The sequence below is a fragment of the Macaca fascicularis genome, chromosome X (assembly GCF_037993035.2).
Source record: "Macaca fascicularis isolate 582-1 chromosome X, T2T-MFA8v1.1".
Classification (NCBI taxonomy): Eukaryota; Metazoa; Chordata; class Mammalia; order Primates; family Cercopithecidae; genus Macaca; species Macaca fascicularis.
The window spans coordinates 33203917-33231618 of record NC_088395.1 but is presented as its reverse complement, the minus strand read 5'-3'; the positions used below and the strand labels follow the sequence as shown (position 1 = coordinate 33231618).

The window sequence follows — 27702 nt, the reverse complement described above, 5'->3', positions numbered from 1 at the left end:
GTACAAGTATTTAGAGACTAGTATTTGTTTAAATAACATGTGTTGGACATTAGTGGGGTATATATCAATGTGAAACATGAAGTAGATGTTTGCTTTGTGGTAACTATGTTCCAGGAATAGTGCTAGGAAGCACTAGGGACTGGAAAGCTGTAAAAAAGCCAGTCTGTCTATTCTTAAATATCTTATAATCTAATGGAGAGCCAACCCTGTAGAATAGTGCGTTTCAGTAGAAGCCAGCTTAGTGTGTTGAGAAATGAAAGGCAGATGATGAAGTTTGGACAGTGGATAGAAACTATCTTATCAAGAGTTAGGTTTATAAGAATGAGGGTAGGTGATTTGAAGAAACTAGTGTTTTAAGAAGATATACGTGACAGCATTATAGACACATGGGGATTTAGACCAGGACTATACCTACAGAAATTGACTTATTTTGTCATTTCTAGAAATTTTGCGATAATAAATACCATACATTATATGTTGTTCTTGTGTAGGAGATGTAATGTATGGGTATGCCATTAATCAAATGATGATTTTAAGTGGAAGAATTCGTTCTGTTGGTTTACAGTCCCAGTTATAAATTAATGGGCTTACCACATAGTTGCTCCCAGGTCTTGGAAGTACTGAAGTTTTTTAAAAAATTATTTATTTATTTTTAACTGACAAATAATAGTTGTACATATTTACCGGGTACAACGTGATGTTTTTGATCTATGTGTATGCTGTACAAAGAGTCAATCGAGCTGATTAACATATCTATCACCTCACCAACTTATTTTTTGTAGTGAGAACATTAAAAATCGATTAGCAATTTTGAAACCTATAATACATTATTTTTAACTGTGGTCACTGCGAGGTTTTGAATGTTCCAGGACATTTTCAAAAAATCTCAGGGCCAAGTGTTAAGCAGATCATTCTCTGAGACTGGATCTCCTGCAGTATGTCTGTGGACTTTTTTATTTTACTCTAAGCCCTTGTTGTTGCCTTCAGGGGTTACTGACTTGCATTTAATTGAAGGCTGACTGAGTTAGATATATACCTACTATAGTTGATGGGTTTTGTTGCCAGAAATATTCTTTTGCTTATCGGTGGGGAAGGTTTTTGCTTCTACTGCTGGATTTCAAGGTGTCCCTCAAGATTCCATTACTCAGTTCATTGAGAAAAGCTTAAAGCTCACGGAGGGGAGTTCTGAGCTCTGTTTGATGAAGGAGGCTGGGTAAAATAATAGCTCCCAAGTTGGCTCAAGTTCTTCCAGATGTTCATGTTTATATAAAACTTAACACTTAGAGACATTCCATGGTGTAAGATTTCTGTGCAAAATTCCTTATATCGAATTCTAAAATGATTTTTGGTCATCAGGTGCAAAAATTAACACTAATCATCTCAAATAACCAACCTGATAGATTTTCATTCTGTTTGACGTTTGAAAGCAAATACCCCTATGATATTGAGTGAGTATTTTATTGTCTGATTTTTCTTCAAACTTGCTGTAACCCTACGGGAAAGATATGCAATCAAAATAAAAGAACAATATTCAAAAATAAATGGACCATGAAGAATTGTGCTTAAAATCTTAAGTAAACAGACACACACTCAACACAGTGATGTGATTGTAGAAACTGAAAAAAAATGCTGCTGGCTGAAGAGCTGCAAATAATTGGGCTTTTCATGCACTCAGTTACTGAAATAAAAGTTCCTCCCTAGGAGAGAAGCCAAAATCATAGCACAGTTTGAATAAAAGTATACCTTTCCAAAATTACTGCAGAACAATTATGGCTGGGATCCTTTACTCTTATTGAGAAAGCTCTGTAACCTCTTATTTTAAATTGACTTCCATTGAGCAATAATGCCTCCCTGCTTGCACTTTAAGGTACTTTATTGGGTAATGTGTTTACAAGGTGGTCTCATTTTTCTTTTTGTAATAGGAGATGGGTAGCTTACTGCTACTTGGAGGTGACTCCAGGAAACACAATTTTCAAGATGGTCATTTAAAAAAATTGTGATTATTGGGAATAATAACTCTAGAGACAAGATGTAATGGAATTACTTCCAATTTATTCAGCACGTCACCAGGTTATTGAAGTTCTAGTTTTAAATCTGTAGATTCGAAGTCTACGTTGTTCCCTGATGTATTGTATATTTAGGTTTGTACTATAGGTGCTAGGTTTGGCTCCAACTCTCAACAGGAACCTAACCCCTCAGAACAATTATTGTAGACAGATCTTTGGTGGCCCTACTGCTTGCTTTTTTTTTTTAACCACTACTATTTCTTTAAAATCAAAAGATATGGCAAACATATTACTAAAAGGAAGAAAACCCATCTTCAACATCATTATGGTGTTTTTCACTTCAAAGGCTTATTTTGTATGCATCATTTGATTTAATTTCCTCCAAAGCCTTGGGAAATGTGAGTGATTATCATCTTATTATTGTTGTTGATAAATAGTAGCTACTATTTATTTAGCACTAACTCTGTATCTGGAACTGTGTTAAGCACCTTGTAGTGGAATCTAACAATAGCCTCAGGAGGCTGGAATTAATATTATCCCCATTTTACAGATAATGAAATGTGATATAAATAATATAACATGCCAAGATTATGCAGCTAGTACATAGGAGAACTGGAATTCAAGCCCTGGTTAAACTTCTTTGACTCCAGAGCCTGAGTGTTGACTGTCTATGGCATGTTGCCACGCTATTTTATAAATGGAAGGCCTGGTGATGCTAAAAGTTTAAATATCTTGTCCTAGGTCATAAAATTAGTTCCCAATGCCTTCCAACTGAAATCCCAAACTTTTTTATTATACTTTGTTGTCCGCAGGACTGCTACTCGCTTATATGGTACTCTTTGAAAATTAAAGAGGCATCCTCCCCACTTCCCAAATCCACAGAACAGTCAGTGTTGAAAGAAAGCACACTTTTTTTTTCAATATGACTCTGCTTTATTCGAGGATCACATGGATGGCTGGGGGGAATGTGGGTATGATACTCAAGCACCTTTGTGCAAGGTGCAATGCCCAGAGCCATAAGGAGTGGCCCCAGTCGTGCTCATTTAAAGGAATAGTTGGACAATCCTAACTGATATTAAGGGAGTTATCCAAAAGAGTTTCCTATAAGTATGTGCTCTTAGGAGCTGTAAGGAAGTAAAATTTTGACCCCATTAATTACATTTCTAACATGATCTAACATCTTCCCTTCACTGCCAACAAAAATGTTTAAGAAGATACAATCTGACAGCAGTTATGCTAAAACTCCCCTGAAGCCAAAATGTGTCACTTCTCAAAATGACCCTCATCTTCACAAGCCCTTGAAGAGGAGTTGAGGATTATTTATGAACTAGGTTACTGAGCTTAGGGATCATTTTGTCTATTCATTTCAGATTAGGTTCTTTTTCAAAATCAATTCCTTTTCATTATACAGCTACCCTGGGCATATATGAAATGTCTTACAACATGGATATGCTTTTCCTTGAAGTACTGACAAAGCAATAGATTTAATGCGCAACAACAGGCATAAAAAAAACCACACGCAGTATAAGTATACAATGAGTACGCTGATACTCACAACAGAGGTTTAAATAAATGTCTGTAACTGGGGGATGTGGTGGTGTGAGGGCCCCATGAATTTTTAGCTTGGAGGATATCTTATCAAACCGAGGAACCCTGAGGACATGCGTGAAAAAAAGCTCCTACTCACAACTTTTTTGCCTGAATGGTAAGGTTGTCTTTAGGGCTTGGTCTGATTGATTTGAAAGAGCATATTCTAGGAAGTGGTTCTCAAACTGTTGGATAATAGAATCACCTGGGGGTCTACCTAAATGTGCAAAGGCCTAAGTCTTATCACCGCTTTAACGAATGTAGGTCTCTGTGTTTATAATGAGCTCTTCAGTTGATTCTGATGAGCACCTAATTTGAGAACAACATGCCAATGGGTACAGATTCTCAAACTTGGCTGTTCATTAGAATTGCTTGAGTCTCATTTCTAGAGACTCTGATGTCATTGATATGAAGTGCAGTTTGGGCACTGGGTTTCTTCTTAAAGAAGTTCTTCAGGCCGGGCGCGGTGGCTCACGCCTGTAATCCCAGCACTTTGGGAGGCCGAGGCGGGCGGATCACGAGGTCAGGAGATCGAGACCATCCTGGCTAACACGGTGAAACCCCGTCTCTACTAAAAATGCAAAAAATTAGCTGGGCATGGCGGCGGGTGCCTGTAGTCCCAGCTACTCGGGAGGCTGAGCCAGGAGAATGGCATGAACCCGGGAGGCGGAGCTTGCAGTGAGCCAAGATCACGCCACTGCACTCCAGCCTGGGCGACTGAGCGAGACTCCGTCTCAAAAAAAAAAAAAAGTTCTTTTCAGGGGGTTCTAATATCAGCGAAGTTTGAGAAGCACGAGTCTAGGGGCCTCGCTACCCGATGTATTGTCCGAAGACCACCAGGAGTAGCAGCCACAGCAGCACCAGGGAGCTTATTGGAAATGCAGAATCTCAGTTCCCACCTAAAATCACTGAACCAGAACCCATAGTTTACCAAGCCACCCAGGTGGTTTGTGTGCCCATTAACTCTTGACACACACTTGTTTAGGGAATCAGGTAGAGCTGGATTCTTAAGCACTTCTAGTTAGTTGGATGACTGCAAAACCTCTCTGAGTTCCAATCTCCTCACCGGTAAAATGAGTTTAAGGACTAACATGACCAATATTGCAGGTTTGCTGAGAAGATTCTTGAATGCAATACCTGAAACTCAGTTAAATTCCTAGAACAGTGAAAAGCCTCATTAAATATGAAGTCCCGGCTGGGGGTGGTGGCTCACGCCTGTAATCCCAGCACTTTGGAAGGCCGAGGCAGGCGGATCACCTGAGGTCGGGAGTTCGAGACCAGCCTGACCCACATGGAGAAATCCCGTCTCTACTAAAAATACGAAATTAGCCGGGCATGGTGGCGCATGCCTGTAATCCCAGCTGCTCCGGAGGCTGAGGCAGGAGAATCGCTTGAACCCGGGAGGCAGAGGTTGCAGTGAGCCAAGATCATGCCATTGCACTCCAACCTGGGCAGCAAGAGCAAAACTCTATCTTAATATGTGTGTGTGTGTGTGTGTGTGTGTGTGTATCTCTCTATATATATGAATGAAGTCCCTATTAGAAGAGAGTCCCTGTGAATCTTTTTTTTACACTAGTGACCCCAGAGCTAATGAGGCCAAGCCCCACCAATGATCGTCATCACAGACATTCCTGTTTTTCTGATATTTATAAAGGTTCCTTTTAGGTATGAGGTGATTTTTATTCAAAAGAACCAATATTCCCAGATGCACATGTCTTCTGCTAAAAGGATAAATCATCAGAAAGCAATCCTTAGCTACAGTGTCCTTGAAGGTGCATTGTGGAATCTTGCATTGTTGTGCAATTGTGAACAACTTCTTCAGACAGTACTATAGATTTATACTGTGTTGTCCTTAATTTTCCCCTTTAGATCTTAATTTGTTATTTATTTCTTCCCTGGCCAAGAGCTAATTTGTTTACAGAAACTCATATATAGGGTTCCTTTTTTCCTCCTCAAGCCAGTAACTTCTGCAATTAACTACTTTTTTCTTAATTTCTCGAACTTTGGCCCAACTAAATATTTTCTCATCATTCCTGTTTTGCCCCCCTTGAGCTAAGACATGGAACTTACTTGTTCAGAAAAGTTTCTATCTGATTCAAAGGGCATGCTAATTCTTTCTTTATAGTGTAGTTGTTTACACATTTAAGAGGGAAGGAGAAATGCCTAAAGTAATACCACAGAAGAAATACCCTCCACTAATCTTTCTCAGCAGTATGACAATGAGTAATGATTACAGTTAATTAAGTTAGGCAACCTCCATTTCCATTCACTTAGCAGCACTGCTAATTATATACTCATGCTACAAGGTTTCTTTAGTTCTTCTGTAATTTGGATGCAGTACTCTTTGTAGACAAGGGAATACGGTACGATTAATGAGATTTTTCCCACCAACACCTCCTGTTCTCTCCAAATGAAATTTCCACATCTGAAAATTGAGAGTAGGAAATGGAGAAAAAAAAAAATCAGTCACATTTTAACTTACTGCCAGCACAGGACATGCTTATAATTGCCAAATATTTTCTATTAAAGAAACAAGATTTGGGTTTTGTTGTTGTTGTTTGAAGCCTTGTAAAATTGTGGCCTATGTAAAATTGACATAAGTATAGAACTTGGCTTTTTAGAAATATTATTGGCAATGATAATGACACTTTATATTGTATGCTTTTGGGTGCATTAAATAAACATGTGTTGAGCACATACTGTTTGCCAGACACTAGCAAAAAAAAAAAAAAAAAAAAAAAAGCAAACCCTAACTATAACTCTGGGTTTCTTTTACATGAACTTCAATCATTTTAACAACTTACTCTAAGGAAAACCAAGAACTGCAGCTCTACTTGGGTATATTGTTAATGAAGCCCTTGGAAAAATTTAGTTTATAGGCTTTGATCAGATGGGGATTGACATGCTTAAGAGTTTTATTTTTAATCTGAAAATCCACTTCAATCTTATGCTCTGGGTAAACAGTCATTACAGAAGCCTGACACAATTCTGTTTTCTCAAGAAGCAGGATTCAAGGTTTAACTTCAAATGCAAATTTGAGTAAGTTATACAGATTATTCCTTTTAATTCTTTTTTTTTCTTTTTTCTTTTTTTAGAAAAACAGGGTTTACATGGATGAAGTTTCATTCTTAATCTTCATTTGCCTTGAGAATTAACTTGTGCATTGTGGCTTAGATTGAGTTTAAGATCGTTTCAGATTTTAAAATATATTTTTAAAGGTGTATCTGGAGGAAGATATTTGTATGTCAAGCACTGTTGGTTTTCATAGGAAGTTCAAATGTGTTTTGAGCAGCACCGGACATTTTTAGAGTTCTGTTCTTCTCCTAGCATCACACAGGTGCACAACTTTATAGGTCCAGCCTCTTCTTTTTGCTTCCTTCTGTGCTGCTGCTTCTTTTCCACTAACACCAGTTTGCATAAATGAGTGCACTGTCAAGTTCCTGTCAATATCAGACAAAAATACAGGTGTCTTCATAATAATCAGCTCCTCTAATTCTACTTTCCAGTTTATGCTTCAGACTCAGATAAATCCTATATAAAGCCGATGACACACAGTTATTTCTAGAGGAACTGAGGTTACTGATTAGAAGGGAACGTAATCAGGTAGATTGAGCCAGTGAGGGAAGAAACCATTGCTGTGAGAGGGGAGTGTTTGCAAAATGCTGTCTGTGAAGCTGAATCTGTGAGGATCACCTCACTATTCACGGCAACTGGAGTGGAAGAAACAAGTGCAAAAAGATTGTGCGTTTGTCTGCTTTTGTGAGGCTGGTCAGAGATTATGTGCCTGCTTTATCTGTGCTTGGCTATGACTCTACCTCCAGGTTTATCATACCCCATAGAATGTGTAAGAGAAAAGTACCAACAGGGAAATCAGCAAAAAGCTTTCCTATGAAGGTGTAGCCAGCCTCCGCAGAATTTGAAATGTCTGAGGTCTCATCTGGTGAGTAAAAGCTGCAGATAAATGCAACAGCCATTCAGAATAATGATAAATTCCACAAGCATTCAGAAGCAGGCTTCCCTAAAGGTGACTCTTTTGGTCAATTTGCAACCCGTGGGATATATTTGGATGACTCCTATTCCATATGCCTTTCTATAAAAGTTAAATTGGGGCTTTTGTTGTGAGGAAGGGAAGAAAGGGGTTTGACACCAATAACCTATAGGATAATGCAAATCACTAAAATGAGAAGGAACCCTTTTTCTACTTTTTGGGTTGTGACTTTAATTAACTTTGTCTTCAGTATCTAAAATTATTTCTAGTATGAAGAAAAGAAAAAAATTATCCAGACCCCAATCTATAAATGATAATATTTTTACCTCAAATTAAATTTCTAAGGACATAGACTACATTCGTAAACTCATTAAAAAACTAATGAGGGGAATTTTTATATTAACAATAGAAAAACATGTGTTATATATATATAGGCTTATTTATACATATATGTACATATAAATATACATATCTATACACACACACACACACACACACATACACCCATACACATTTTTAAGAAGTTTTTAATCAAAGAAAAGGGAAATAACGAGGATCCTTGTGTTAGTAACTTAGACATGTTCAGACAAGCACAACTTATTAGGAAGCAAACTGAGCCAATTGTAAACAGTAATTCCAGGCTGCCTAATTATTCAAAATATCTCAGAATGATTTTAGAGGTTAAACACCTATTATTAAATGCTAGCTTCTAAATAAAGTGAAAAGGTGTAGTGATTTCTCAAGTTATTTTTTAAATTATAGAATATCCTAAAATTCTAAATTAGCATATATTCTGTTGCCAGTATATACAATCTGTATATTCGAAGTATATTTCTAAATTATGTTACTTTTATTAAAATTCCAAAGAGCTTCTGACTTGGACAAATTTTCTCTATCATTAGGGAGACAGCTGGTCTTTTTTTTGGCGGGGTGAGCTAAGAGAGTTAGGATAAAATACACCTCATTAAATTAAAAACATGTCTGGGGAATAAAGACAATCCGAAGTCAAAAGTCTCTTTGGGTCTCGAATTTTCCCATAACTTGATTTGTCAGAAAAGTTACCCTTTTCCAAGTCTTCTCTCTCATTTGGTCTGGACTAAGTGGTTGTCATTTCTCACTTATAGATTGCTTTTTTACTAATCTCTATATATTTTTTAAAATTTTATATCTGTATTTTATTCATCAGACTGTCCTGGAAGTACAGAGGCCAGTTAATGGTTTACGAGTTAAAGCTGAGCCGAATATAGCTAAGCTCTGTCTTGCTTGACATTTCATCAAAAGCTGTGTTGATTTGCAATGTTTACCGACCTATTTATTGAACCTTCACAGCTTGAACTATGCCACCAAGCTTGCTGACATTGCTGAGATTATCTCTAAATGCATGTACAAACTAAGGAGGAAATAGAAAAATAAGTTAAAAACAATCATCAGTCTATTTATTAAATTATGCTTATAGAGTCCTTGATTTATGTATTTGTTTGATTGTTCTCCGCAAAGCCCCATGACCCGATTTTTCTTTGATCTTCCCACACACGCTTGGAAGACTATAGATTAGAACAGTGATTCTCACCCTTCCTTGAGTGGGCATCAGATTCACCTGGAGGGCTGGTTAAACCACATGTTGCCGTATGCCACCCCCAGAGTTTCTGATTCAGTCCTTCTGAAGTGAGGCCCCAAAGTTTGCATTTTTAACAGATTTTTTAGGAGATGCTGATGATGCTGAATGACTCAGAACAGAAAATGAGTGTTCTTAATACAAAGAGCAGAAAATAATTGTTCTTAATCTAGTTACCTGTGTTCTCTTTATGTGTTGTTTAGTTTACACTGTACAAAAAAATAAACACATATCCTCACCAAATTGAAGCATATATTCTACTAAGTATTAATATATTAAAATATTGAATAAAATATTAAATATCTACATAAGGAAATTGTATTCCTACTGAAACTGGCAGTAAAATTACTTAAATTACTTAGCAGTAAAATTACTGTTGACAAAAGTAAACAGTTGGTCATTAGGTCTCAAATATGTAAAACTTCAATTTTTTTTTTTTTTTTTTTGAGACAGAGTCTCTCTCTGTCACCCAGGCTGGAGTGCAATGCACAATCTCGGGTCACTGCAACCTCCTCCTCCCAGGTTCAAGCGATTCTTCTGCCTCAGCCTCCCAAAAACCTCAATTTTTAATTACTCCTTTGATTCTTATTCTCTGTGATTTCTCCCTATGTGAAGTTTTAGCCTATGATATTTTTAGTAAAATGAAAGCATGGTCCATGTGATAAGCACTTGAATCTATACATCAAAGTCTCCCCTTTTGGGTCATTAAAACTAAGATGTTTTCCAACTTGGCTTACCAAAGCCACAGTTTGAAAACAGAAACTATGAAAAAATTGAATAATTTGCTTAATTATAATGCTTCGTAAAAGATTAGAACATGTCTTTAAAAATGTTAACAACTAAAGTCAAACATTCAAAAATTATAACCTTTGCTATAAAGTTATATGCTCATTTGTTATAGTCCCTTTCTTTTAGTAAAATGTAAGCTTTTGATATATTCTAATGGAGCACAACATTTAGATCAAATGTTTAATATGGATAATTGACTTTTAATGAAATTTAATCTAGATGTTCATAACTGAGAGTTAGGGGTGAGCATGCCTTTAAGGATGTAGACATTTTTATTATAATTATTTTCTCAACATCTTCCATTAAACATATCAAGGAAATATATATTATTACTTATTTCACTTTTCTAATGTATTAATTTTTGTCCAGTCATACCTATCACATGCTTCAGAAATAATCAGAGCTTTGATGACAATGTCACGTTATTTTAATTCAGATGCTGTTCCAATTTGATAAGATGGAGCTGATCTTTAGAAAATAAATGCACCATATTTCTAATCTTTAAATATTATATTGAATTATTTTAGCCTGGCTCACTTACCAGTTTATTTTTCACTTTCGCTTTCATGATTAAAGCAGCTGATAATTACTAACATAGATAATATTTATGACATTAATTTATGGTTTTCTTTATGAAAATAAAGGCATCCTTTTTTTTTTTTTTTTTTTTTGATGTAGATAGACTTTCACTCTTATTGCCCAGGCTGGAGTGCAATGGCGAGATTTAGGCTCACCACAACCTCCGCCTCGTGGGTTCAAGCAATTCTCCTGCCTCAGCCTCCAGAGAAGCTGGTATTACAGGCATGCACCACCACACCCAGCTAATTTTGTATTTTTAGGAGAGACGGAGTTTCTCCATGTTGGTCAGGCTGGTCTCGAACTCCTGACCTCAGGTGATCTGCCTGCCTCTGCCTCCTGAAATTCTGGGATTACAGGCGTGAGCCACTGCGCCCGGCCAGTAAAGCCATTCTTAACGGAATTTCAGAGTATAAATTTGAAAAAAGAGACTAAGGCTGTATGTACCTGGTCTCTTATATACCTTGTCTTTCATCATTGAATCCTTAGCAGTTAATACCTGCTTGGAATGTAATGGGAATTCAATAAATCAGTTAAATAAATGGATGAGTGAATCCTACAGACAATTTTGCCAAGGAAGAAAATACAGGGTATTTTTATTTCTTTGTTTTTTTTTTTTTTTTGAGACAGAGTCTCCCTCTGTCACCCAGACTGGAGTGCAGTGGCACTATCTCGGCTCACTACAACCTCTGCCCTTCCGGTTCGAGCGATTCTCCTGCCTCAGCCTCCCGAGTAGCTGGGACTACGGGCGCCCGCCACCACGCCCAGCTAATGTTTGTATTTTTAGTAGAGACGGGGTTTTACCATGTTGGCCAAGCTTGTTTCTAACTCCTGACCTTGTGATTTGCACGCCTTAGCCTCCCAAAGTGCTGGGATTACAGGTGTGAGCCACCATGCCTGGCCAGGGTGTTTTTATTTTTATTTTTTATTTTTCTGAGACAGTGTCTCCCTCTGTCGCCCAGGCTGAAGTGCAGTGGCACTATCTGGGCTCACTGCAATCTCTGCCTCCCAGGTTCAAGCGATTCTCCTGCCTCAGCCTCCCAGCTAACTGGGATTATAAGCATTCGTCACTACGCCCGGCTATTTTTTTTTATTATTATTTTTATTAGAGACGGGGTTTCACCACATTGGCCAAGCTGGTCTCTAAATCCTGTCCTCAAGTGATCCGCCCACCTCGGCCTCCCAAAGTGCTGGGATTATAGGAGTGAGTCGCCACAGCCAGCCTTTTATTTCAATTTTTAATGCTTTTTGTTTTCTTCCAAATGAATAATATCTATGAAATTTTATTCTGATAGCTATTAGATTATTAATTAAGTGTGAGAACAAAAGGCATTCTGGTTTTCTTCTGTTTGTTTTAATATCGGACTTAAAAAAAAAAAAAAACTCGTTTGAACCAGGTGCAGTGGCTCACGCCTGTAATCCCGGCACTTTGGGAGGCTGAGGTGTGCAGAGCACTTGAGGTCAGGAGGTTGAGACAAGCCTGGCCAACATGGTGAAACCCCGTCTCTCCTAAAAATACAAAAATTAGCCAGGTGTGGTGGCGGGTTCCTGTAATCCCAGCTACTCAGGAGGCTGAGGCAGGAGAATTGCTTGAACCTGGGAGGTAGAGGTTGCATTGAGCCGAGATCACACCACTGCACTCCAGCCTGGGTGACAGAGAGACACTCTGTCTCAAAAAACAAGCACACAAACAAACAAAACACTCATTTGAGACTTTCAGGATACAATAATTTGTTTACCTTTTCAGTTTTCTGATTCCTCATGGTCAAGTTACAATCATATCTCTTCAGTGACACACAAACACACACAGGACATATACAGTTATGTATTAACACCAGGGATACATTCTGATCAATCCATACTAAGGTAATTTTGTCATTGTGTGAATGTCACAGAGTGTACTTATACTAACCTACATGGTATAGCCTAGTACAGACCTAGGTTGTATGGTATATCCTATTTTTGTTTAGCTACAAACCTGTACAGCGTGTGACTGTACCGAATACTGTAGGCAACTGTAGCACAATGGTAAATATTTCAATGTCTAAAACATATCTAACCATTAGAAGGTACAGTAAAAATCGTGTGTTATAATCATATGGGACCACTGCGGTATAGGCAGTTTATCATTGACTGAAACATCCTTATGCAGTTCCTGACTATCTTTTCTTTTGGGCCACACTTGGAGTTGAAATGGAAGCTGGAGAAAGGAAGAATCTGAAACAAACTGATGTTTTTCCAGCCAGTCAAAACTTAGCCTCTGTGTTTTAGAGAAAGTGTTCGGAACACAGTTGAGAGAGGGAGAGAAAGAGAAATGGAAGACTTAGAGGGAGGTCCCCACTTGTTTTTATCTCTTTGGGCAGCTCTAAATTTGCCCAAAGCAGAAAATGTTTTACTTTGCTTCACTCTATATTCAAGACTCAAACCAAGATTAAACATGAACCTGTGGGAAAGTTGTTTTTAATTAAACTCGTGTTACTTGAAAATACATTATGGAAAGATTTTTTTTTTTGAAAGTTAAGAGTCAGATTTCGTCTGCATAATGAAAAGTGACTAAGGGGTGCTGAAGTTATCACTTAATTGTCAGGAAATCTAGACAAATTACTTTCCAATAAAAATGAGCATCAGTGATTTCTACCGCAGCCTTTTGGTTAAAGAGTAATGAGAAATTCTGCCATGTAATTAAATATAATGAAATTATCTATCAAGACTAAGCTGCATTAGGTTCTTTGACTAAAATAATTTTATACAATTTTAAGTATAAATTAAGTTAAAATATATATATTGTGTGCATTAATGTACAAAGTGTCAATTATTCAACAAAATTGTACTATTTAACCACTTTTGGTTTTGTTTTTTGTTTGTTTGTTTGTTTGTTTGAGATGGAGTCTCGCTCTGTCACCCAGGCTGGAGCACACTGGTGCAATCTCGGCTCACTGCAACCTCCACCTCTGGGTTCAAGCAATTCTTCTGCCTGAGCCTCCTCAGTAGCTGGGATTACAGGCACGCACCACCACGCCCGACTAATTTTTATATTTTTAGGAGAGATGGGATTTCACCCTGTTGGCCAGGCTTGTCTTGAACTCCTGACCTTAAGTGATCTGCCCACCTTGGCCTCCAAAAGTGTTGAGATTACAGGCGTGAACCACCATGCCCGGCTGATTTAAGCCTTTGGAATCATAATTATTAATCATAAATGAAACCAAAGTAAAAATAAAGTATACCACATGTGAAAACATTCCAGTGAATAAAATCATTTCTGTGTGAGCTAGCCTGCTGTTCAAATTTGTTTATGCTTATGCTTCAGATAATATTTACCAAAGTGCTGACAGATTCCTGGAAGCACAATTTCTAAACACTTACCTTGGAAGTTTCTAGGACCCTAAAAATATTTCTAGTCATTTCAAAAAACCACAAAACAACTACAAAAAATGTACTTCTCCCAAAGGCCATACATAGCACACGTAAAAAGAGATTCTGTAGAGTATTTTGGAACATAAGTAGCTTTTGTGGTTCTGTGTTTCGAATTAGCCTCTTCTTAAAACTCTGCAAATTAAAAAAGAATGACAGGCCAGGCGCGGTAGCTCATGCCTGTAATCCCAACATTTTGAGAGGCCAAGGTGGGCAGATTACTTGAGGTCAGGCTTTCGAGACCTGCCTGGTCAACATGGTGAAACCCAGTCTCTACTAAAAATATAAAAAAATCAACCAGGCATGGTGGCGGGCGCCTGTAGTCCCAACTACTTGGGAGGCTGAGGCAGGACAATCACTTCAACCCAAGAGGTGGAGGTTTCAGTGAGCCGAGATAGTGGCACTGCACTCCAGCCTGAGAGACAGAGCAAGACTCCGTCTCAAAAAAAAAAAAAAAAAAAAAAGGAATGATAAATTGAGTAGAAATTATAAAAATTCAACAGATACTGGCATAGATTTGAGATTTGAGGAACCAGTAAAGAACATAGTACATATTGATAAGTGGCAATGTGGTGTCAAGATATTAAAATTGGTTTTAATCTTATTAACTAACATAAAATATGGGAAATTTATATATTTAAGTGGGCCCAGAAAAAAAGTTTGCAAACAGCATTCCAAAAATCAATAGAATAATGTGAATGCTTTGTTTTCTAATCTTCACATAATAGGGTTGGACTAGATGATTATAAGATCCATTATATGCTCCTAACAATAACCCCTTTAAAAAGTCTTTTTTTTTTTTTTTGAGAGAGAGAGTCTTGCTCTGTCACCCAGGCTGGAGTGCAGTGGCACGATCTCAGCTCACTGCAACCTCTGCCTCCCAGTTTCAAGAGATTCTCCTGCCTCAGCCTCCCGAGTAGCTGGGATCATAGGCACACACCACCATACCTGGCTAATTTTTGTATTTTGAGTAGAGACGAGGTTTCACCATGTTGGCTGGGCTGGTCCTGAACTCCTGACCTCAGGTGATCTGCCTGCCTTGGCCTCCCAAAGGGCTGGGATTACAGGCGTGAGCCACCACACGTGGCCTAAAAGGTGTTTTAATAGGGGAGAGAAATAAACAAGATCCTGAAGGGATAAGAAGATGTATAAAGTTGTTGCTGATGTGCTGCCACCTATTTCTTTCCCCACCCGAGTTCCATGCAGTATCTTGCTTTGCTATAAACAGGAGTAACCCAGAAATATGAGGGGGTGTGTTAATGTCACCAGAAGCGACCTTTAACTACAAGGGGATGCAGGTACTTGAAAAAAGCACCCAGCCATCTCATCTTCTGGTGCATAATTCTGAGGCATGTGCCTCACAGCTTCTCAGGGATTCACCAGCAGGATTGAACCCCAGAATAATGTGCTCATTGACACACCTTTGATTGCCTCCTTACCTTTCCTAATCTCACTTTCTCTTTCCTCTCACTTGTACTTTCTGTAATCAATTGCCAGATAAACTATGTACCTGCACCTCAAATCCTTGCCTCAGCGTCTGTCTGGGGAGAATCTAAAGTAACACAGAAGGTTAGCAAGAAATTGTTTCACATGCTTAAATAAAACAGGGCAAAGGCACTTAAGATGTTAGAGGGAGAGAGGGTGAGGAAACTCACACAGGATGACTTCACTCTATTTAGTACCTAAAAGTGGAATAGGAGGTGGATCGAAAAAAAACCGTTAGTCAACCTGCAAATCAGTAGGAAGGGTTAGAAGAGTGGTTATGGGAGATGCACCAGATAGCCCAGTAAGTAAAGAAAAGGCTCATGGAACAGCAGAGAAAATGGACATATATCATCCATATATTTTATTTCCATCCTAGTCTAATTTACCCTTAGATACTACAATAATCCCCCAACTTCTCTTTGCCACTTGTACTTTTATCCCTTTCTACTCACTCCATTCTCCACATGGCCTAAAGGGTGAGCTTTTAAAAATATAAACCAGGTTGTGTCAATCTCTGATTAAAATTCATTACTGCTCTGATGCATCCAATATCTTTACCAAGACCCACCTTTCATTTTTCTTCTTTTTCTTCTGCAGTCTTGCTGCATTTCAGCCACACTGACCTGCTGCCATTTCTCAAATGCCAGTCTTTGTACTGCTATTGCCTCTTCCTGCAATGCTCTCCTCATCTATCCTCTAACTGCCTTGATCGCCACTGAATATACACTAACAAGCATATTGTCAGTCACGTAGTAGTAGCTGAATATGTATTTGCGGAATAAAGTAATGGGAAAGAGTAACAGCACTGTTCAGTTGATGGTGGATAATAGCGATTTACTGAGTCACAAACAACATCATCTGGTGCCTTAGCAAAGAGGAGTAGATATTGGAGAAAGAAGACCGTATTTATAATTCTTTACTTCCTTGAGCTCATTATATATCTATATATAATGACATATGACATATATATATACACACACACAACATATGTCATATTATATGCCTCTTCTCTATTTTATATGTGTGTGTGTGTGTATATATATACATATATATATATAGTGTTAAAGGAAGTAAAGATGTTCAATAAAGTTCAAGGAAGTAAAGTCTAAGGTGTCTTTGTACGTAGCACTGAAGTGATCAGTCAGTTGGAATCCAGGCTTGGCTCGATATCAAACAGTAGATGTGTGAAGTAGAAGTGAGTGATGCCAATTTTAAAGATAATGAGCACTTTAGTAGGCAAGGATTTAGCGTCAGATATGGAGGTTGTGGTTGGCGGTAGTAGTAGTTGTATTGGAACGCTCTTCGAGAGTCATGAAGCAGCATACTGAGAAAACCCAAAAGGTCAAAGTAGCATCTTGCCGTAGATAAGGAGATTGGCATAAATGGAGTAAAAGTTGAGGGTGAAAAGTGATGTGAGACAAGGACAAATAGACAAGTTGGCTTGTCTAATGTAATACCCATGATGTAAGAAAAGCCATGCTGAGATAGCTAGGCTAATTCCAAGGGGCTTTTGAGGGGAGCATATCAGGTTATCACATGCCAAAAATGTTTCATTTCAGATAATTTAGTTTTCTCATTAATTTTATCACTAATCCATTCATTTTCAAAATGTATTTCAGGATTTCACATCAGGTCGACTTTAAATCTTTTGTTCAGTTGAACATTTCTTTTCCTAGGACTGAGTAAGGCAGTTTGTCCTATCCAGTGCTTAAGAGTAAAGCAAGCTTATGTTGCCACTGCAGGCAGGATTATTAAATAACCAATTACTATTCAAACTGTGTTACATCCCTTTAAATTACTCAAGCAAGAGTCTTGAACTTGTTCAGCCTGAATACATCTGATATCCTCAGCCAAGTATAGGATGTAAATTAGATAGCTTCTGGCTTTACTAGTGTGGAATCAGGCATACTTTGTTCCCTTAGGACACCATGACTAATGACCTGAATTGTCTAAATTTTAAGACTAGTCAGATCTCTGATGGTGAACCTATTTCATTGTTTCTGCTTCTGTTTTATCCCATAGGATATGAGACAAAGGATATTTTATGTGCAAATTGCAACAAGTTGAGATACTCCTTTAAAAATGGATTTTTTTTCCCATAGTTGATTAGCATATAGTACTACATTTCCTAGAGATGTTTTTATGATAAAAGTTTCAGGTTCTCGATGATGCAAGGAAATTACAGAAGTAGGTAATGATTTGTAATCAGGACACATGGAAGGAGTTGTAACTTTAATGCTTATTGTGTGGCTTTGAGAGTCATTAATCCTCAATGGGCCTCAGTTTTCATATCTAAAAATACTACTTTTTAGGTTCCGTTACTTCAAGGGTCAAATGAGATAAAATATATGTGTTATAACAATAAAATGTAATAATAAATATGAGGTGCCTTTTCCCCCAGCTTTATTGAGGTATAATTGACAAATGACGATTGGGTGTATTCAAGGTGTACCATGTGATGATTTGATACACCTACACATTGTGAAATGATTATCACCATCAAGTTAATTAATATATCCTTCACCTCACATAGTTGCCTTTATAATTTTTTGTGATGAGAACACTTAAGATCTCTCTTACCAAATTTCAGGTAACAACAGAGTACTATTAACTATAGTCACCATGCTGTACATTACATCCCTAGAACTTATTCATCTTATAACTGAGAGTTTCTATCCTTTGACCAACATTTTCCCGTGTTTTTCCGTCCCCAGTTACTGGCTACCACTGTTCCACTTTGCTTTTATGAGCTTAACTTCTTTAGATAAAATGAGTTACTTTTTGAAAAACAAATTTAATTGGCAAAATTGTATATATTTATTGTGTACATTATGTTTTAAAAAATATATATATAATGTGGCCTGGTGAAATTGAGCTATAATAGTAATGTTTTTAATAACTGTGTAGCCAAAAGTTCCAAGGCTTTCAGCTGATTGACTGTGTAATTCTTAAATCTAGTAGAGTATCTTCTGAGTTGAAAGCAGTATGAATCCTGGCAGAAAACTATGCTGGCTATACACTTTTAAGGGTTTGAACTGTGTTGCTTTATCTATATACTCTGCATAAAATATTCTCTCTCTTATACAGGCTAACTCGTTTATTGATGCTTTCCTAGTCTGATTCCCCCTCTCTGGAATCTTTTTCCTCCATCTACTTTTGGTTCTAAAGCATTCCCATCTTCAAAAATTCAATTCAAGTCCTAGTTACCACAACACTTTCTGTAACTGCTTGAAACATCACTTTTTTCTATGAACTTTTGTTCCACATAATTATTTCTACCCAGTTATCGACATAATTACTTGCTAATTATTTCCTGTGGATTATCTTTGATTCCATAACTTTTTAACTTTTTTATAGATTTCCACATGCTTTGTTTTATATTTCTTTTTAAATACCTCAGTAGCTCTGCATTTTTTTTCTCTGTCATCCAGGATGGAGTGCAGTGGCCGATCATGGCTCACTGAACCCTTGACCTCCTGAGTTCAAGTGATCCTCCCACCTCAGCCTCCCAAGTAGTTGGGACTACCAGTGCTCCACCACACCCAGCTAATTTTTGTACCTTTTGTAGAGAAGTAATTTTGCCTTGTTACTCAGGCTGATCTCAAACTCCTGAACTCAGGTGACCCGCCTGCCTCAGCTTCCCAAAGTGCTGGGATTACAGGTGTGAGCAACTGTGCCTGGCCAGCCCTGCTTTTTTTTTTTTTTTTTCTGTCATTGTTTTGTTTTTTTGAGACTGGGTTTCGCTCTGTCTTACAGGCTGCAGTGCAGTGGCACAATCTTGGCTCACTGCAACCTCTGCCTCCCGAGTTCAAGTGATTTTTCTGCCTTAGCCTCCCAAGTAGCTGGGATTACTGGTGTATGCCACCATGCCCGGCCAATTTATATATTTTTAGTAGAGATGGATTTGACGGTGTTGGCCAAGCTGGTCCCGAACTACTGACCTCAGGTGATCCTCTGGCCTCGGCCTCCCAAAGTGCTGGGATTACAGGTATGAGCTACTGCGCTCACCCAGCTCTGCATTTTTGAATCATTGTTTATAAAACATTGAGCATCAAATAATATGTTTTTAAACATTGTATAAGTAATATTGTGTTCATGGAAATGTTGTCTTTTACAACCATATATTTATCATATTTATCAGTAGTTTAGACGCTGTCTTGAAAAGGAACATCCCACTACCATGATGCCTCTTGTTTAGGAGATTCCCCCCCATTACACTTGTGGCTTACATTGAAAGAAAAAAAAAGATCCCCTTGTCTATGGTAGAAAATTGTGTCATTTGTGGCTTTGACTGCATCACAATCCATTTTAGCTTTTTGTCACTTAACTTGAGAAGAAATGAAATATGTGTGGAGTATATATCCCTGAAGAAAGTAAAGGACTAGCTGTTATCACTATAGAGTTTGTATTGTTGCTGAAAATAATCTGGTTATGTTTGTAAGGATTAAGTAAGTAATTTATTCAACAGATGTGTGGTAGTAAACATGAATGAGAAAAGGCTTGTTCTTATCATATTCATTATGAATGCTGAGGTTGCACTTTGCTACGTGTTTTCAATGCTCATCCTAACTGAAAGTCTGATGTGGAAGGATCAATTTCTGAATATTTAAAAGAGAGGTTGATTGCCTTGTTATAAACATTAACAATCTTCCTAAGTGTTTGCTCTTGAGATAGAGCATCTTTAGGAGAACTTTGTGATTTGGGCTAGCAGTTTTAGCCAAATTAACAGGAATGTACCTTCCTAATCTGATCATTCATCCCTAGGAACGGGAATCTGGGAACATTGAGGGTATACTTCTGTATGGTGAGTTATAAAAGTGTTAAACACAGGCACTATTAATGAAGCACAGATTCTACTTTCAGAGTAAAGCTAGTGTTACTATCTCTGAAAAAATAATATTATTTATGTTTTCATAATAACGTCTACATTATATTTATTCTCAACTTTTTAGAATAAATCTGAACTAGGAAGTTCTTATTTTAGTTGTTTTCCTTCTATTGTTTTTCATGACGCTCTTCTCATTTGATTTGGTCTCACATTTTAACAAGCTTACTGTATAAAAAACTTGTCTTCAAAATAATGAGCACTAGAGGTTACTGTAAATGGAAATACAAAATGTGGATATATTAAAGTGTTTTGGCTTTTACCTACACGTTTCTTGGAGTAATTTTTAAGTTGAATTTTAATAATTATATTGCTTGCCAGGCACGGTGGTGGCGCACACCTGTAATCCCAGCACTTTGGGAGGCCGAGGCAGGTGGATCACCTGAGGTCAGGAATTCGAGACCAACCTGGTCAACATGGCATAACCCCGTCTCTACTAAAAATACAAAAATTAGCCAGGCGTGGTAGTGGACACCTGTAATCCCAGCTACTTGGGAGGCTGAGACAGGAGAATCACTTGAACCCAGGAGGTAGAGGCTGCAGTGAGCCGAGAACATGCCACTGCACTCCAGTCTGGGTGAAAAAGTGAGATTCTGTCTCAAAAAAAAAAAAAGAATTATATTGCCATATATTCCCATTACACAATAATACCAGACTGAGGATATTAGAGGAAAACAAAGATTATATTTTCAATATTTCTAAGGCATTTTTTGTCTTTTTTTATGGAATTATATTACATTTATACTATAACCTAACTCTTACCATTTTGAGGGGTGAGTTTAAAGATTCACTTATCACTATTGATGAATTATTTACCTACCTGTGGAAGTGTCTGCAGTTCATCCATTTCAAAACATCTAATATTACATGAGAGAGAATTTACTTTTCTCATTAGATAACATAAGCATCATGTTAAAATGCAATATGTCCATGTGACAACTGATCTTTTGGGGGAAAAAAAAAGTCCATGAATCATTCCTGTAACATTTGGGATTAAATTCATTAACCAAAATAATATCATGCTTCATCTTTTATATTTTGCTTCCTTAGCATCTGGTTCTTAGTCTGTCTAATTACTTTATAATTACTCTGTGTTGCAACAGATGCTAGAAGATTTTGGGGGGGGGGCAAGAATGATAATTTTGCTTCATATTTTGGAATACCTTCTTTCCAAATGTCTTTCCTATATATTAGAGCCAGAAAGAAACAAATCTAATGTTTCTTATTCATTTGAAATTTATTGGGAGACCAATTCCGTTCAAAGATCAAGAACTCTAAAATTTTTACATTAAAAATGATTTTTTCCCCAATAACTTTGTTGAGTATTGCATTTCCAGTCTTGAGATCGAAAGTAATATTTAGGCCGGGCACAGTGGCTCATGCCTATAATCCCAGCACTTTGGGAAGTTGAGGCGCGCAGATCACCTGAGATCAGAAGTTTGAGACCAGCCTGGCCAACATGGTGAAACCCCGTCTTTACTAAAAATACACAAAAAAATTAGCCGGGTGTGGCGCCTGTAGCCCCAGTTACTAGGGAGGCTGAGGCAGGAGCATCGCTTGAACTTGAGAGGCAGAGGTTGCAGTGAGCCGAGATCGAGCCACTGCACTCCAGCCTTTATGACAAGCGCAAAACTCCATCTCAGAAAAAAAAAAAAAGTAATGTTTAGACTTGAAATTGCTAATATAATGGACAGTGTCCAGCATATTTCTTTTTTGTATGCAGTTAATGTTTTCACTTTATTTATTTATTTATTTTCATTTATTTATTTTTGAGATGGAGTCTCACTGTCGCCCAAGCTGGAGTGCAATGGCGCAGTCTTGGCTCACTGCAACCTCTGCCTCCCAGGTTCAAGCGAATCTCCTGCTTCAGCCTCCCAAAGTGCTGGGATTACAGGCACGAGCCACCAGGCCTGGCCAATATTCTTACTTTAACTGTTGAATAAGTTAATATTTTATTGGAGCTATGCAATTAGCTAATTTCTTATAGTGAATATATTAATATCTTATGAGGAAGAGCCACAATTTTAGGATAATAATGTAGATAATTATAACTCAGGAGGACTATGATCAAGTTACACTCTAAGAATCCTTCACCATATTTTACCAAAATATTATTTTATAGTTAAAAGGGGGATAGGATGGTACCCTTCCAATTATGCTGCAAATTTGTTATTATTACTGAACAATTCTATTTTCTTCTTCAAGCAATTAACTATTAATGTCTATAAGCTGCATAGCATTATAGACTCTCTTTGAAATTCTCTGAATTTAGAAATAATTTTTGAATAGGAAGATTAACACAGACTCATTTTAATTCTGTAATGGTGGAAATAATTAATCTCCCCTTATCTGTGGGGATACGTGTTCCAAGACCCCTCGTGGATGCCTGAAACTGTGGATAATACCAAACCTTATGTATATATTATATTTCTTATATACATACATATATAACAAAGTTTAATATATACATTAGGCACCATAAAAGATTAAAAACAATAACTAATATTACAACAATTATAACAATAAACTGTAATAAAAGTTATGTGAATGTGGTCTCTATCTCTCAAAATATCTTATTGTACTGTACTTATCTATTTTTGGACTGTAGTTGATCATAGGTAACCAAAACCATGGATAAGAGGCAGACTACTGTGTATTTTATTATATGCATGTCATATATAATATATGTATTATAACATATTAAGCCGGGCATCCTGGCTCACACCTGTAATCACAGCACTTTGGGAGGCCAAGGCAGGTGGATCACTTGAGGTCAGGAGTTCGAGACCAGCCTGGCCAACATGGTGAAACCCCGTCTCTACTAAAAATACAAAAAAAATCAGCCAGACATGGTGGCAGGCACCTGTAATCCCAGCTACTCGAGAGGCTGAGTCAGAATTCCTTGAACCCCGGAGGCAGAGGTTGCAGTGAGCCAACACCATGCCATCGCACTCAAGCCTAGGCAACGAGAACAAAACTTCATCTCAAAACAGAAAAATACACACATACACATTAAGAGAAATTATGTTTGTCGTTTTGTTTATTTTCTAATTTGATTAAATTGAACAGAATAATAAGTCATGTATGGCAATACCAAATATTATGCTAAAAATAAAACACTGAAAGCCGAAAAATTCAATCACAGATTATTGGTTTATATGACATCAGGCTTCAGGCTGTTAGGAGACATCCAAATGATAGGCTCATTTTGTTCTATAAGTATTGGGCACGGTTCTTAGTATAACAAAGAAATAACCATGGATTGAGAAATTGTTTTCCTCACCTTCATTACTTAGTATAGAATTCCCTTCAATATGCCACTTAATATTCTTTGATGTCAGAGCCTTCCATTTGAGTGGCTGAAATTATTGACACCTCTCTCATTCTTCAAGGATGTGTTGTAGGGACTGCTGAGTTTCTGTAGTTAGAGGTTTAAGATTTGTGGGAAATGATGTTGAGTATGACAATGTTATCAGCAACATTGTCAACTTCATGGTTGCCTATTGACTTAGGAAAAAGTGGAGAAAAATATGACAATTGCTGAGTGCTTAGTTGCAGTAGCTTTTTAATTTTAATTTTCAAGCATCTGTATATAAGCAAAAGAATATACATAGTACCATGTATCATGTCCATTGACAACTTTATCAGATTTTAATTATAATAAATATTTTAATTAAAATGTTTTTTAAATGTATTCATTTTAATGAACATCAAGTTTCTCTCTTGTGATGTGATAAGGGCAGTGATAAAATTGACATTTGAACCTTCTATGCACAATTCAGCCACCATTCAATAGGCCTGGATTGTGCCCATGGTTCTGTTCTGTATTAAAGACAAAAAGATGAACAAATAAAAATTCTGCCCTTGAAGCCATACAGTCAAAATACAGTGTCCTTAATCTGGAGTCCATGAACCATGATAGGAAAAAAATTGCATCTTTATTTTCACTAACCTGTAACTGAAAATTTGCATTTCTTTTCCTTTATGAAGATAAGCCACACAAAACAGTATTAGCAATATCTGTGAATTTATTACCAATATTTTTATATCAAATCCTAGTTGTTTTAGATATCTTGAAAAATCATATGTAAATATATACTAGTGGTTAGTATGCTAATCACTACTTTTAATTTATATTCATTATACTTACAACTAAAGTATTAATAGCATATAAGAGTATTCAGTATTTTACAATTACAATATAATTAATTTCCTTTGTTTTTTATATGCTTTTAATTTTCATTTTGCACATTTAAAAACATTCTGGGAAGTGTTCCATATGCTTCACCAGATGCCAAAGGGATCCATAGCACAAAAATAGTTAAGGACCCCATAACTAGAAGAGACACAGGCAAGTATGTAAAATACCATGGTACAGAAAAATAACAGAGGCTTGTACCATATGCTGTGAAATTGAGCATAACTCTCTCAGTCCAAAGGACTGAAAAGGCAATTTTTGATTTGGCCTTGAAGCAGATGTGATTGTTTCACTCGTGGTAACATGTGAGAGAGGGCATTCTAAAAAAGAGAAAAGTAGGTGCAAAGTCACCTGGTGAGAGCTTGCAGGGTCAGGGAATAGACAGCAGTGTACTGTGGCAATATAAACAAACAAAGAAACAAACAAAAAAACTTTTTTTTTCTTTCTTTTTTTTTTTTTTTTTTTTTTTAACCATTGTTGGGCATCCTATTGTGTTTTCATTTGTCAATGTGCAAGACTGCATTTGCCAAGTAGTTTTTATTAATCATTAGTGAGTAGAAACTATTCTCTGACTTTTTATTTTAACTGACTATATTTTATATAGACAACAGGCAAGAAACATCAAAGAAGAGATCAAAGCTCTGCATTAGCTTTTTAAATCTCATTATTTCAAACAACATCTACCTCTAAGGGGAAAAAAAACCCATACATCTTTTTCACCTCCCCACTTCATCATTGTTATCAGACAGTGATCAGTCACTTTTCGGGCCTGTGGGCCATAATTGGCTACCTCTAAATCTCAAGAGACTGAACCATGTAACTAGAATAATGTTTTTTTTTTTTTTTTTTTTTTTTTTTTTTTTTTTTTTTTTTTTTTTTTAGCACCACAAGGCTGTTCTTCAGTTATAATGGTCAAGGAAGCTTTAGATGCTGTACTTAGGCTTTCTAAATGTGTGCTTTATTTGGCTTTCTGGGAGAAATGTCAATGTGAATTTCCAAATTATGATGAAGTTCATCCAGAAAGGCAACTATGATTTAAAGAAATAGAAGAAACAAACTGGACTGAAAAAATACACTAATAGACTAAGATAGTGTTTTCAAACTGTTCTAGATTAAGACAATTTTGTTTGCATTCTTTGTTGAGCAAGAAGGTTCACATCTTAACTTTTCCAATAATCCTCTTTAAGACCATTATTACTGGCCTTGATTTCAAACAGAAACCAGCAGGAACCTGAACGGACACTACTAGTTAACCAGTCTAAACTTATATTAAAGCTAAACAGTTATCTCTAATTTTCAAAACAATAGCACAAATATATATTAAAAAGTGGTCGATCTAGGGAACTTAATATTCCAGGGTGAGCTATACTAAATGAAAATATGGAACACGTTAAAATGTGGTCAAACAAGCCATCTATAGCTGATAGTACAAATTGCATATATATCTACTTCATTAAAATTTTAACTGGCCTATAAAATTGATACTATAATGCTAAATATAATTTTTATTTAAGGTTACAAGCTTTAAAATTGAACAGACTTAGGTTTAAATCACTTCTCTCTCTCTCTCTCTTTTTTCTTTTTTTTTTTTTTCCCCGAAATGGAGTTTCACTCTTGTTGCCCAGGCTGGAGTACAATGGCGTGATCTCGGCTCACTGCAACCTCTGCCTCCCAGGGTCAAGTGATTCTCCTGCCTCAGCCTCCTGAGTAGTTGGGAATTACAGGCGCCCTCCACCACACCTGGATAATTTTTTGTGTTTTTAGTAGAGATGGGGTTTCACCATGTTGACCAGGCTGGTCTCAAACTCCTGACCTCAGGTAATCCAACCGCCTGGGCCTCACAAAGCACTGGGAATACAGGTGTGAGCCACCACAGCCAGCCCGAGTCACTTCTTAAATGTGTTATTCTGGGCCCGGCGTGGTAGATCACACCTGTAATCCCAGCAGTTTGGGAGGCTGAGGTGGTTGGATCACCTGAGATCAGGAGTTCGAGACCAGCCTGGCCAACATGGTGAAACCCGTCTAAAAATACAAAAGTTAGCTGGCCTGGTGGCACATGCCTGTAATCCCACCTACTCGGGGGTGCTGAGGCAAAATAATCCCTTGAATCTGAAAGGCAGAGGTTGCAGTGAGCCGAGATCATGCCACTACATTCCAGCCTAGGTGACAGAGGGATACTCCATCTCAAAAAACAAAAATCAAACAAAAGCAGCAGAAAATGTGTTATTTTGTATTAGCTTAGCTCAGCGTGTTTGCTTGTCTGTAAAGCAGAACTGAAAAAAAAAGCTAATAAAATTAAAATAGGGATTAAATGTACTAAAATTTGTTATCGGTATTTTCTAAGTACTTCAAAAATGGTTGTCATTCTAATTATTTATTTTAGTTAATGAAAACATTAGTTTTATTGTTAGCAAAACAATATATTGTTGATACAATATCTAGCATAATTTTGCCTCTTAATAAATCAGCTTGTCCTTTTATTCGTATTTTCCTTAATTATAAACCAATTTTTAAAAAATCATCTATCAGTAAAAATGGTACTTTATTAAATTTGGAGAATAGTATCATTTAAAGAAAAATATTCCCAGATAAAAAAATATACAGTACTATGAAATTCACATGCATTTAAAGTCATTATTAATTTATAAAGAATCTGGAATTATAACCTGAACTAAATGATTCTGTTTTTTGCTGAATGAATGAATAAATGAATGAATCTTTAGGAACTTGACTGTCCTCCACTAAAGTTAATGACTCCTTCAACATATTACACATTCTGTTGCTTTGTTCTCATTTCTATCATGAATGCAAGTTTGCTTTTTGCATATGGAATCACCATCCCTAAATTCATAACCAATATGGAATTTTAAATAATCATCACCATGGAAATTATACTTAAGTATTAGTTCTGTGGATTGGAGATTATGAATTTCTAAATTTAAAAAAATGCTGATTTAAATGTATTGTTTCTAGTGCCCCATCCTATTTCTTTGCATATCTGCTACTGCCTTCCTAATAAACGGTTAGAAATATATCTTGACAGCAAATGGTATTTTATTCCTACCCTCTTGGCATTTATGATACATAAACTTTGTGTTTTTTTGTTTTCTTGGTGGGGGGACAGAGTTTCGCTCTTGTTGCCCAGGCTGAAGTGCAATGATG

The 27702-nt window shown here is 36.9% G+C and overlaps 1 protein-coding gene across 13 annotated transcripts in view; it reads left to right on the top strand.

Moving 5' to 3' along the window:
- DMD (dystrophin) overlaps nucleotides 1-27702 on the top strand; it is a 2153717-nt gene that overhangs the window by 78329 nt on the left and 2047686 nt on the right. For 3 of the 13 annotated variants that reach the window (XM_074029183.1, XM_074029182.1, XM_074029181.1), the window contains exon 1: nucleotides 6543-6632. The exons of 8 other annotated variants lie outside the window; for them this stretch is intronic. Coding sequence is in view for 2 of the 5 variants with exons in the window: in XM_074029180.1 (XP_073885281.1) it covers nucleotides 7515-7533 (19 nt within the window). In the remaining 3 variants the exon portion in view is untranslated. Of the gene's footprint in view, nucleotides 1-6542; nucleotides 6633-7435; nucleotides 7534-27702 lie in introns of those variants that run through there. 2 more of the 13 variants (XM_074029180.1, XM_074029179.1) reach the window with 1 other exon arrangement.